General features: G+C 34.5%; 2 protein-coding genes across 5 annotated transcripts; one reads left to right on the top strand and one right to left on the bottom strand.

The window, feature by feature from the left end:
• On the top strand, positions 373-8,483 carry LOC107605568 (CSC1-like protein RXW8). 4 transcript variants are annotated; one of them, XM_021105280.1, is made up of 12 exons: positions 373-806; positions 1,894-2,258; positions 2,449-2,595; positions 3,073-3,136; positions 3,226-3,435; positions 4,244-4,429; positions 4,574-4,872; positions 5,525-5,801; positions 6,155-6,430; positions 7,414-7,647; positions 7,719-7,899; positions 8,114-8,483. In XM_021105280.1, exons 2-12 carry the CDS (start codon positions 1,981-1,983, stop codon positions 8,194-8,196), a joined length of 2,235 nt encoding a protein of 744 aa, XP_020960939.1. In that variant the 5' UTR covers positions 373-806; positions 1,894-1,980; the 3' UTR covers positions 8,197-8,483. The 4 variants fall into 4 exon arrangements, with proteins under 4 accessions (XP_020960939.1, XP_016162966.1, XP_020960940.1 ...); XM_016307480.2 differs by having other exon boundaries at positions 373-810; XM_021105281.1 differs by lacking the exon at positions 373-806 and adding an exon at positions 1,593-1,703.
• On the bottom strand, positions 8,777-11,166 carry LOC107605567. The gene is made up of 3 exons (XM_016307479.2): positions 11,037-11,166; positions 9,469-9,897; positions 8,777-9,363 (listed from the first exon to the last, which is right to left on the bottom strand). The coding sequence occupies exons 1-3, from the start codon at positions 11,082-11,084 to the stop codon at positions 9,151-9,153; spliced, it is 690 nt and encodes a 229-aa protein (XP_016162965.1). The 5' UTR covers positions 11,085-11,166; the 3' UTR covers positions 8,777-9,150.

Below are 11,569 nucleotides of genomic sequence, written 5' to 3'. Positions count from 1 at the left end.
ATTTTAAATATTTATACCGAATAAATGATGACAAAAAATAATAAAAATTACTGGCGCAAAGAGCTTCTCTTTATTTATTTATTTATTAAACTGTGGGGTCAACTAATTAAGACTTTAGAAGAAGAAGGCATGTGGCAGCATATGTAGGGATGCATGATAGACCCGCGACGCATCGTATCGAGAAAGTCATGGAGCATAGCTAGGGCGGTTACATGTAGTTTTGGTTGGCGCCTCGGTGTCCGCCACGTGTAGAATCCGTTGCTCCCGCTATTACCTTCTCTCATTTTCAAATGCCCAAACCAAATTGTCAAAATAAAAATAAAAATGCCATCATAATCATTATGATTTGATTTACCATTTCTAATTGCAATTTATGCACCATAATGACACCGTGGACATGAGTGTGTCAGAGAAGAAAGAAAGGAAAAAACGTTAAATAAGAGAGAGAAACAGTTTCAACTAATGTTGATGATGATGATTGTGTTTATGCTGTGAGAAAGAGAGAGATTCGCCATAATAATAGATTCTTCGCATTTTCAAACGCGTAAGAAGAGGAAATAATTCACAAAGACTTCTTTAGGGTTTTGATTTCGTTCTTTGCCTTTCAATCAATCTCTTCTGTCATGTGACGTTGAAGCAACCAACACCATTTTTGCGTTTTACGTACAGTTTTTGCTAAGAAGAAGAAGAAGAAGCGTTCATTCTTCATTCGCTTCTTTAATTTCTCTGTATTTGCATTTTGCCGTTTCGACTTCACCGGTTTCGCTGATTCAGAGATCGGCGATTCTTCATTCACATACGCCATTGTTGGTACATTTTGCTCCTTTTTATTTATTTATTTATTTATTATTTTTGAAATTTTCTTTGTTGTTTCTGCTTTTCGTATTCGAAATATTATGCTGCTATTATTTAGTTACTCTTCGAATCGTTTAATTTATTTATTTCAATTTCTTAAAGCCTGCAATTGATTGGTTCAGGGATATTTTACTCCGGCAATCATTTCTGTTTCTGCTGAATTCTGTTGTGTTTACTCGTTTGATTGCAGTTCTAGCTGCTGCATTTTTTAAAAATAAATAAACAAATATTTTTGGTTCAAGTGATGGTTTGGAAGAAAATAAGTGGTTCTGACTTCTGAAAGCTATGTTTAGTTTGAGCTTCGAATATGTTTTGATTAGTTCAATTGTTTAGGAAGTTTGATAATTTCTAGTGGTAGTTTGTAGCAGTGATTTACTAAACTGCTTCTTCTTCTAGTGTTTGCTGGCTTTCTAAAGCTACCTCTCAATTATGGCCACCCTCTGAAATTCTTCCTGAATAGAAATTAGTTGCAGATTCAATATTCGATTGGTTTATTTATCAAATTGACAATATTTATCAGTTTGCATCAGAAAAATAAACAATATTTATTTTGTATTTTATTTTATTTTTTCCTTCGCCCCTTCGCCCCAGCAGGGGGTACACAATCATGCATGCAACGGGATTGGTTGTTAGCTAAAAGAGTAGTCCTAGATTATACTCCACTTCTAGTACAAGTAACCACTTCTGGGCAAAATTGAATATTTTAAAGTAAGCTTCTCATTTGGTAACTTCAAAAGGGATATCTAGAAGTTTATGATACTTCCAAACTGTTATATATTTAATCTGAAAGAATCATAGAATCATAATTCTAGTGTTCTGTTCTTTCAAGTTCGATTCTTTCGCTCTAGGTACGTGGATTCTTTGGTTCTCTGTACTTTTGCCTATTGTTTGAAGGTGCAGACCTCTCACATCTTCCTCCATCTTAACTAAAGAAAGGAATAGGTCATTCCATGTTGCATTCCTGTATGTTATATTTGTACAAAGAAACCCATTTCTTACCTAGGCATTTTCTTTTTCTTTTAATTTGTGCTCTTTCAGGTTATGGGCAGAATTTGGATTTCTAATGTATTCCTTCTTAAGTAATGGGATGCACAGCTGCCAAACTTGCCAGCACAGTGAGCAGGGATGGAAGTTGCTGCTCTGTTGACTTCTGCCGGAATTAATATCGCCGTGTGTGTGACACTCTTTTCAATTTATTCAGTATTAAGAAAACAGCCCAGCAATTTTACTGTGTATTTTGGACGAAGAGTAGCCTCTAAGCGTTCCAAAAATGTTAATTTCTGTTTGGAAAGGTTTGTTCCCACGCCTAGCTGGATATTGAAAGCATGGGAAACAACCGAGGATGAGATACTCGGCATTGGTGGCTTGGATGCTGTGGTTTTTGTCAGGATACTTGTGTTTAGGTTTTCACTCCATCTAAAGTCCTTCCGCTTTTGTTACTTCATCTTTTACCTATTTGGTTTCAACACCATTTTATATGATGCAAATAAAAATAAATTCTTTTATCAACATATTTCAAAGCATAGGCTGAACAAACATTCTTTGTCCATCTTGTGATTTTACTAATGGTTAATGTTCTATTGTCTTCTTCAGTCTTCGAGTGTTTTCCATTGCTGCTGCTGTCTGCCTTTTTTTAGTGCTTCCAGTGAATTATCATGGTAAGGACAGGTTGCATAAGGATATACCTTTGGAGTCAATGGATGTATTTACTATTGCGAATGTCCAACAACATTCAGAGTGGTACGCACTATCTCTAATTTTTTTTAGTTAAGTGCAAATTATTTTAATTTTTATTATTTTGTTAGAATAGCCAATAGTGTGTATATGCCGAGAACAGTGATAGAAACATATGTGCCATGAAGTTTGTCGTCTAATACTCTAGAACATCAATTTGGTTTCTTAATGTTTCATATAGACATCAATTTATTTCCCCAATGTATATTTAGGTGTCGACTTGTGGCTTGCTATTTTAAAAAGGCAATTGGGTGTATTCTATGTTGCATGGTTTACAAGGACCAATATGAACATTTGTTCTAATACATGAAATGTGTGCCAAAAATATTTGTAATTGGAATTTCTTAATATCTTAGTATTCTGCTCTTTTTTCATAATTGTACTCTTAAGTTATTGATAAAGTAATGATTGATGATTTTATACAGGAGTACTCCTCCAAACTGGTTACTCAAATGTGATATTTATTCTTTTACTTGATTTCAGGCTTTGGGCTCATTGTCTCGCATTGTACGTCATAACGTTCTCAGCTTGTTCTCTTCTTTTCTTTGTAAGGATATGAACTTAAAATTCTCAGTTTGTTTTTGGTTTTACTTTTCAATTCTTAAATATGACTAATCAAGTGGTGGATGCATACAGGAGTATAAAAGCATCGCTAACTTGAGGACATTACATATTATTGGAGCCCCTCCAAGTCCAAGTCTTTTTACGATTCTTGTCCGATCAGTTCCCTGGTCTCCTGAAGAATCATACTGTGAGACAGTGAAAAAGTTCTTCTCATCTTACCATGCATCAACATATTTGTCACACCAAATAATCTACAAGTGTGGTACAGTTCAAAAAATGAAGGTGTGCTTCTCCCTTTCTTCTTTTTCGTTTTCTTTTCCTCTGTAACTTCTGCATGATATTTTTTTCTTTCTTTGTTTGTGTTTGTGTAAATTGTGTTATATCCTCATCACTTAGTGTAGTCATAAATTTGGATGTGTGTATATCCATTGCACTGTATAAGGCAATCATTTGGTTGAAGGTTGACTGAACCATTATGACGACTTACAATTGAAATGATTATCTGCATTTCTTTCATTTTCTGGCTTATTCTTTGAACTTGTTGGAACTTTCATATTCTTCTATCTCTTCTGAAGTAAAATCACAAATATTATGAATTCTCTTTATATGAAATGGAAATACCTTTTTCTTTCTAACAAATATGCACCACTTTTGCATTTTGCGGGTTCTTTTAGATGGAAAGAAATCGCACATCTCCTTGACTCTTCTCTCTTTTTTCCTTTTACTTTGGCATAAAATTGTGGTTTGTGCTAGTGCTAAATTTCATTTCCTGGATAATGGTCATAGTTATGGCTTTCATTGGTATGATATCTGAGGAATTTCTCAACATCTATGTAGTCAATCTTTATGTAATGGATATGGAAAATATACAATGTAGGCTGTTGTGTTGTGACTTTTAAGCGTTCTATTTCAGACAACCAACCTCCCTTCCCTGGGCTTGGGCTTTGACTGCAATTCCAGAAGTTCAAATCCATATTTATGCTGATCCTTTACAATATTTGGAGTTTTTTTTTTCAATAATATAAACATGTAGCGCTCTTCGGACAGGACAGCTACTTACACTGTTGTGTGTTTTAATCTTCTTCCCCAGGATGATGCCGAACATGTTTTTAGAGTACTTAAAGATGGTACAATGGAAAATACCTCCAAGCCAATTTTTACTCATTGTTGCTCTTGTGGAGGAAACACAAATTCTTTCCAGATGATAAATGTTGAGAGGAATAGTGCACTTGAGTCAACAACCAACACTAGCCCGGATTTGGATATGAGAAAAAAGGTAATGTTTTGGCTGAGATTTAAATAATTATTCAGCTCTTATTGTAATTTATTATATAGAAATTTAAAGAATTTAAGATTTTTTGTTCTTAACAAATTTATTTTCCCCACTAATTTGACATTTACTTTTTCGGTTTTGATACAGGAATGTGCAGCTGCTTTTGTGTTTTTCAAAAGTCGGTATGCTGCTCTTCTGGCTTCAAAGATTCTTCAATCATCAAATCCCATGCTATGGGTGACAGATGTAGCTCCTGAACCCCAAGATGTTTACTGGTCTAATATTTGCATACCATATAGGCAACTTTGGATCCGGAAGATAGCTACACTTATAGCTTCTATTGCCTTCATGCTAGTGTTCCTTCTCCCTGTCACATTTGTACAGGGCTTGACTCAACTAGACAAGCTTCAAAAAATGTTCCCTTTTCTGACAGAGATACTGAAAAGGTACGATGTTTCTGCATATCTATCATAGACAAGTGTTGTAGACTACTATCCGCATTGCATGGATATTCTTCTAATGATCAACAAAGCACGTGATCCTACATAGCACATTATTAGATGAATATGAAACTTCATTTTAATAATTAACAAAACAAGCTTTGACGCAAAATTACCATAAGGAAAAGAAAAAGGTACTGATAAAGTTTATGTTTAGGAACAATTGATCGCTCAACAGGATAACTATGTTGAAACAGTGGCCCATGAGTCAACACTTGTTAACCAAACCAAAGAGATGAATCACATGTGTAGTTAATCATCAATAAATTTTTTTCAAATAATTTCTTTTTGTTTAATTTTCTGAATTTTTATCTCTGACGTTCTGGTAAGGCAGTAAGCTAAGTTTTGCCATTTTTGCTGCGTGACTGAGAGATGACATTCACTGTTATTCCTTTTACTATGCATATTTTGAGTTTATAATTTCTGACATAAGCAATGCTAAAATTTGTATTTATGTATGCCAAACTTCTTCTTGTAGCATTAACTTGAAATAATATAATCATAACCAAGATGTGGAGTATGGAATGTTGGTATTTTAAATTATACAATGCAAAAGATTTAACTCGAAATTGACTGTTCCCCCCTTCTTTTGTTTCAGCAAAATGGTGAATCAGGTGGTGACTGGTTACCTACCAAGTTTGATCTTGGTTTTATTTTTGTTTGCTGTTCCACCTATGATGATGCTCTTTTCATCACTGGAAGGTTGTATTTCCCGAAGTGGAAGGAAGAAGAGTGCATGCTGGAAAGTCTTGTACTTTTTAATCTGGAATGTATTTTTTGTTAATGTCTTTACCGGATCTGTCATCAGTCAACTCTCAGTCTTCTCTAGTGTAGCAGACCTGCCTGTCCAACTTGCGAAGGCAGTGCCATCACAGGTGATATATTTTTATTCGAATTGTGATCCTCTGAAGTGGGGATCTCACATTAGAGATAAGTAAGAGAATTTTACCATTGGATCAATAAAATTAACTGATATATAACTATGGAATAGTGTCTATTTTAAGCTACGTTACACATTCCTCGTTTCAATTTATTGTTTTGGTTACCGTATAAACTAATACATGTTCTTGTTGACATGATTTTATGCACTTGACTGCAACATATATTTGAGCAGAACCGGATAATACACAGTTATTTACTTGATTCCCTTTTCTGGAGATTTTTAGTGGAGATAAATCGGTAAGTCTTGATTATTGATTCACTTGATTGTGATTTTTATGTTATGCAGGCCACCTTCTTCACAACATATATTTTTACATCTGGCTGGGCAAGTTTGGGATGTGAAATTATGCAAATTTATCCACTCCTATGCAATTTTATTCAGAGATTACTCAAGCTTAATGATGATTCACAGAATGGAACCCAAAATTTCCCTTACCACACAGAAGTTCCAAGGATCTTACTATTTGGATTCCTTGGGTTCACCAATGCTATTCTGGCTCCCATAATGTTGCCTTTCTTAATAATCTACTTTTTCCTTGCTTACCTTGTTTACCGAAACCAGGTTTGTACTTCTGCCTTGTGTTTGTTTACCGCACTAAACTTCCCTAATTTGCATGTTGGAATTTTTTTCTCGTTTCTTTTGTTTTATTTCATTTAATGCATTAACATAATTTACCATACTTTTTTATTATTTATAATGTTGAAAATATCTTTTTTTTAAATATATAAATTGTAACTTCTAAAACAAATGTTTTTTTAATTTTTTAGTGCTTTTAGTTTTACTTTTAAAATTTTGCTAAATGTAATAAAAAAAAATTCGAATAATTTAATGACATCCAAACAAGTTCTAAAAGATTAAAAAAAAAATTTTTTTTGTAACAACTTAATGGTTCTCAAACAAGTTTTTACTTTTTAGTCATAAATAAGTACTAGGGTTTGGGTAGTAATTTTTCCACAATTGTATATGATATGAGATGGAAGCTATTAATTATCGAGCAATAAGTTGAGGAAGGGACTGCAGATTGCTACATAGGTCATGCGTACCTTATTCATCACAAAGGAGTTTTTTATGATAGAAAGGAAAATGATTACTGGAACTTACATAAATTCTTATTGCTTGCATGGGACCTTTAAGTACAAGTTTCATGAATTAGAAATAAAACCGTATATAGATTGATTCATAAAGGGTTGAGGGTCCTATTAGAGTATGATTGTTATACCAGGAATACTAAATAGTCAGAAAATTACAACCAGAATTTCGATATGAAATCATGGGACTCACTTCATCTAAGAATACAACTCAGTTCTGATTGTCTAGTATGTTTACAGCTTCATATAATCCAACAAGTCTCTTAGGTTCTCTAACGGAAAGAGTTTAATTGGGGTGGCGTAGATGGTCCAAAAAAAAGAAAAAAGAACAACCAAATAACAAATATAGAGATGTATGCCTGCATCTATGCATATTATGTAGTTGAGTTCCTCTGTTTCTGGAATAATTTGCTAGCTAGCTGAGGTGATAATTTGTTTTTTATCTTTGAATTTCAGTTTCTGAATGTGTACGTCGCAAAATACGATAGCGGGGGACAGTACTGGCCAATTGTTCACAACACAACAGTGTTCTCATTGATCTTTGCTCAAATTATTGCACTTGGGGTGTTTGGAGTGAAGCATTCACCAGTGGCATCTGGATTCACCTTTCCCCTTGTAGTTGGCACTTTCCTATTTCACCAGTATTGCAGACAACGATTCCTCCCATCATTTAAGAGCAACTCAGCACAGGTAAAACCTCTCTGCCATTTGCCATTGTCTCTCATTCGCTCTTTTTTTCAGATTAACTTAGTTTGTTTTAGACTGCCATTGACATGGATCGGAGAGATGAAGAGAGTGGAAAGCTGAGAGAGATTCATCAGCACTTGCATTCAGCCTACTGCCAATACGGTTTGCTGCATGACCCGGACCTACCCCGATGCTTCAGTCATTGCGACCCTGACGAAGAGGATGCTCAGTTTTCTCCACAACGTAGTCTGAAAGGTTTCCTTTTGTCTAATATGCTTTTGATTTCATATATTAATTTTGATTCACCATAAGTATAATAAATCACTTGATAGTTGAGACTACTACCATCACGTATAACTTACATACCATAAATAGAGTAGAAACTAATCAAATCCTATAGTTTTTCAGTTTTCTCTCTAGATAAAAGGATATTTGTGTAGCTATATTAACTTCGCTGCTTGCTTTTCAGGGAAGGAGATTCTTAAAAAAGAGAAATCAGGGTCTTTCCATCGCACTTCGAGTACCAAAGCAGTAGTGCTTGGTGGGATGTAAATGAGTTCTTCGCCTTGTACATTTGTATAAGAAACATTCCCGTGTTTTATTCTTTTTGAGTTGTAAATATTTTTTGTTTAGATATTAACTTCCTCTAAATCCGAATATGTAAAGAAAAAAAAAGGTAGTAGTCAATTCCAGGCAGCTTAAAAAGATAAAAACATGAGGAGTTAATGTAATGGCTTACAAATGTCAATACCTTCAATGCGAGAAGGGGATAAAAACTAGCGTTCGTTATGTCTATACATTTATATTTATAATAATAATATTAATATTAATAATAATAATGATACTATAGCATAGCAAATTCTAGTAAATGGTCCAAATTTTTTTTTTTGGACGTGGGTCCAAGTAAGTTATACGTTGGAAATTTTCTATGGGAATATTCATTCTCTTTAAAGAATGCACAAGTTTTGAATATAAATGCTAGTCCATAACGACTTTGAAAAAGGGTACATGAATGAATTTCGCATATATATAAAACTTTTCCAAAGAATAATGCTACTAGGGCTTGGAAAAAAAGTTAATTAGTTATCTTCCTTCAACTTATACAGAGAAGAGATAAAAATTCAACTCCACCTAGAGAAAGAAGGCGAATTCATAGATGAAATCTTGAATTATATTTTTTATCATTCATACAGGCCAACAAAACATGATATCTCTTGATAGTTAAATGGCATGCTAACAATGAATATCAGAAATGTGCTCCTTTAGGTATGAGGCATCCACTTGAATAGGCAGCATAAATAACCAGCCCACAAGAGCAAGACAATTGAAACTTGAAAGGGATTGGTGGCTGCTGGAGATCAACTCATGGCTGCTGGAGATCAACTCATACATGATAGCAGATACAGTTAAATCGATTGCCGGATCAAATGAGCTTGATGGCTGATATTTACGGAAAATAAAAGTACAAAACCAGCATTAGTCATTAAAAAGATCCGGCAAAAAAAATCATGAAGACTCCAAATTGGAGGTGTTGTTCTCTTCTGACTTGTTTGTTGCATTTTCCATAGATTTTCTCCAAGACCACAAAACCTGCATCAAGCCACCATTTCCAACATGCAAGAGAAATACATGTGGTTGTATCGCGAACCTAGTCGATATAAACTTGACAAACACAAAAAAGCTGTATAGACCCAGAAGATGCCATTTCAAATCCTTTTCCTGACAGACACAAACAGTAGGGGATTGTAATTAACAAATGTACTAAAGAAATGGGGATGAAACATTGGAACTGCAAGGGCATAACTAACAAAATTCAAAGTATACCTCGGATTTATGAAACAGTTCTTGTGAGATCTCCTTCAAGAAATCGGCCATTAGGCAGCCAACAAAGAGGCCAACTGGCATTATTAGTTCCCGATTTATGGAAAATGTATATACAACATCCGATAAAAAGCCAAAAACAAAAAATAGAACAAGAGACCACTTCGCTGCCTCTTGCACAAGAAAAACTACTCTTTCTAGAACTATCTGCTCAGCTTTTCTCCAGGGAAATTCTTGAACTGATGTTGGTATTGCTGCTCTGAGTTTCTCGCCGAGGACTCCGAGCTGCATATTAACCCCGTTAGGCTCATTATGGTCTGCCGTTGACACTTTAATTTTAACTGAACGAGTTTGAGTACAAAATATTCTGTGGGGAAGATGTATTTCTGAGCATCGATGGGCTTGGCAGGGTTGGCACTGAAACAGATTAACCTGCACAATGAATGAAAGATACTCCTATTAAGAAATGAGCACTTCCAACAAATGCTGAGGCACAACATAATCCATAAATTGTTGGAACTACAACTTAAGTTGATTTGATTCCCTTGCACATAAATAATATAAATATATTAGGCTGCATTTGGAACGAGGGGCAAGACACTGAGCCAAGGACACTACTGTCCTTTCTTTTGAGATGCACACTAGGACAATGATTTTCAATCCCACCATGTCTCTCATGATCTCATTCTCATTCTCACTCTCGGTGCAACCAAACATATTTGTTTCCTACAGTGTTCATGTATTTTTGTGTCTATGGACATTAATCAAATGCAACATAAAAGCAAAACGCCAATAGTGTACGCTTAAGCGGAATCCTGCACCGATATTACATGGATAACAGCCAACATCTTGAAGAGTTACACGATGATTCAAATAAGATGTAGCCTTTAGTTGATGGATTATGGAAATAAGGTCACGGATTCAAGAAACCAGAGCAGCACATCACTTCCTTCATATACTCTTCTATTTCTATTCTATTTCAAACCCAAGGGAAGTCTTAGTGCAACACAAGGTTGCCGCCTTGCGACCAAAGAGGTGACAGGTTTTAAGTTCTAGAAGCAGGGACTCTACTCGATCGTGTAAGGCTGCAGATATGTACACTCCCCAGACTCCACCAGATAGGATCCTTGTGCCCCGAACCACCCTTTATTATTTCTTTGAAACCTATTCCTAGGGGGAAATATCTCTACCTCACTAAGATCAATGTCTATCTTCAATTCCTGTTGTTAAAATATTGGCCAGCCACTAGAATTAACAGCAGAAATTCATATCTACAGAAACAAGCCCTAACTCAAAGGATAACTTCAAACCTAAGAATGAGTGTTGCTATGTTTGCCTGATTAACAAATTATTGCATAGTTCAAACCTAAATCTTTCAAAGAATAATATGGGAAGCAAAAGATAACTTGTTCATTTAACTGATGAAATTTATATAAAAAATTAACAGAAAGTCTAGTCAGTATTTGAATAACTTGCTTCAGCACAAACAAAATAAGCTGAAATGTTCTTCCAGAAATGTAGTTTACAACTTAATTTCATGAATTGAGAAAAAAAATTTGCAAGACACGTACCCGTAACTTGGGAGGGGAAGGAATTGCAAGAGAAGGAATAAGCACCATCCTTCAATTGTTCGGAATTGCAATTCACTGCATCAGTATCTCGTTGTTTTCGGTAGGGTTTATCTCCTGCAGATTCTTTTTTTTTTTTTGGTATGAATCTTGCTTATCAATAATGGGCCTATTGGGCTAAACATAAACATAGGTAAGGTTATTATTTTGTTGGCTGTTACTGGGTGATATAAACACAAAGTTTCTTAGTTTCAACGGGTGATATTCCTGATGATTTTTCATTTTTTATGGTATATATAAATTGGGGGAGATAAAACTTAATTCATAGAAAGATTAATATATATTTATAAAAATAATTAAAATAATTTTTATATTTATTAATAAAAATAATTAAAATCAGTAAAATTAAAAGAGAAATTATTATTTATTTTTAATTAATTATCGAAAAAAAAACATGCAACTAATTAATTATTGAAAATTCCGAGCCGGCAGCTAATATAAATAACCCGGTTTGTTTATGATTAACTTCGGACATG

This window comes from Arachis ipaensis, chromosome B06 (assembly GCF_000816755.2).
Source record: "Arachis ipaensis cultivar K30076 chromosome B06, Araip1.1, whole genome shotgun sequence".
Classification (NCBI taxonomy): domain Eukaryota; kingdom Viridiplantae; phylum Streptophyta; class Magnoliopsida; order Fabales; family Fabaceae; genus Arachis; species Arachis ipaensis.
Note: the sequence above shows the minus strand (reverse complement) of the source record. Positions and strands in the feature narration are given on the sequence as shown.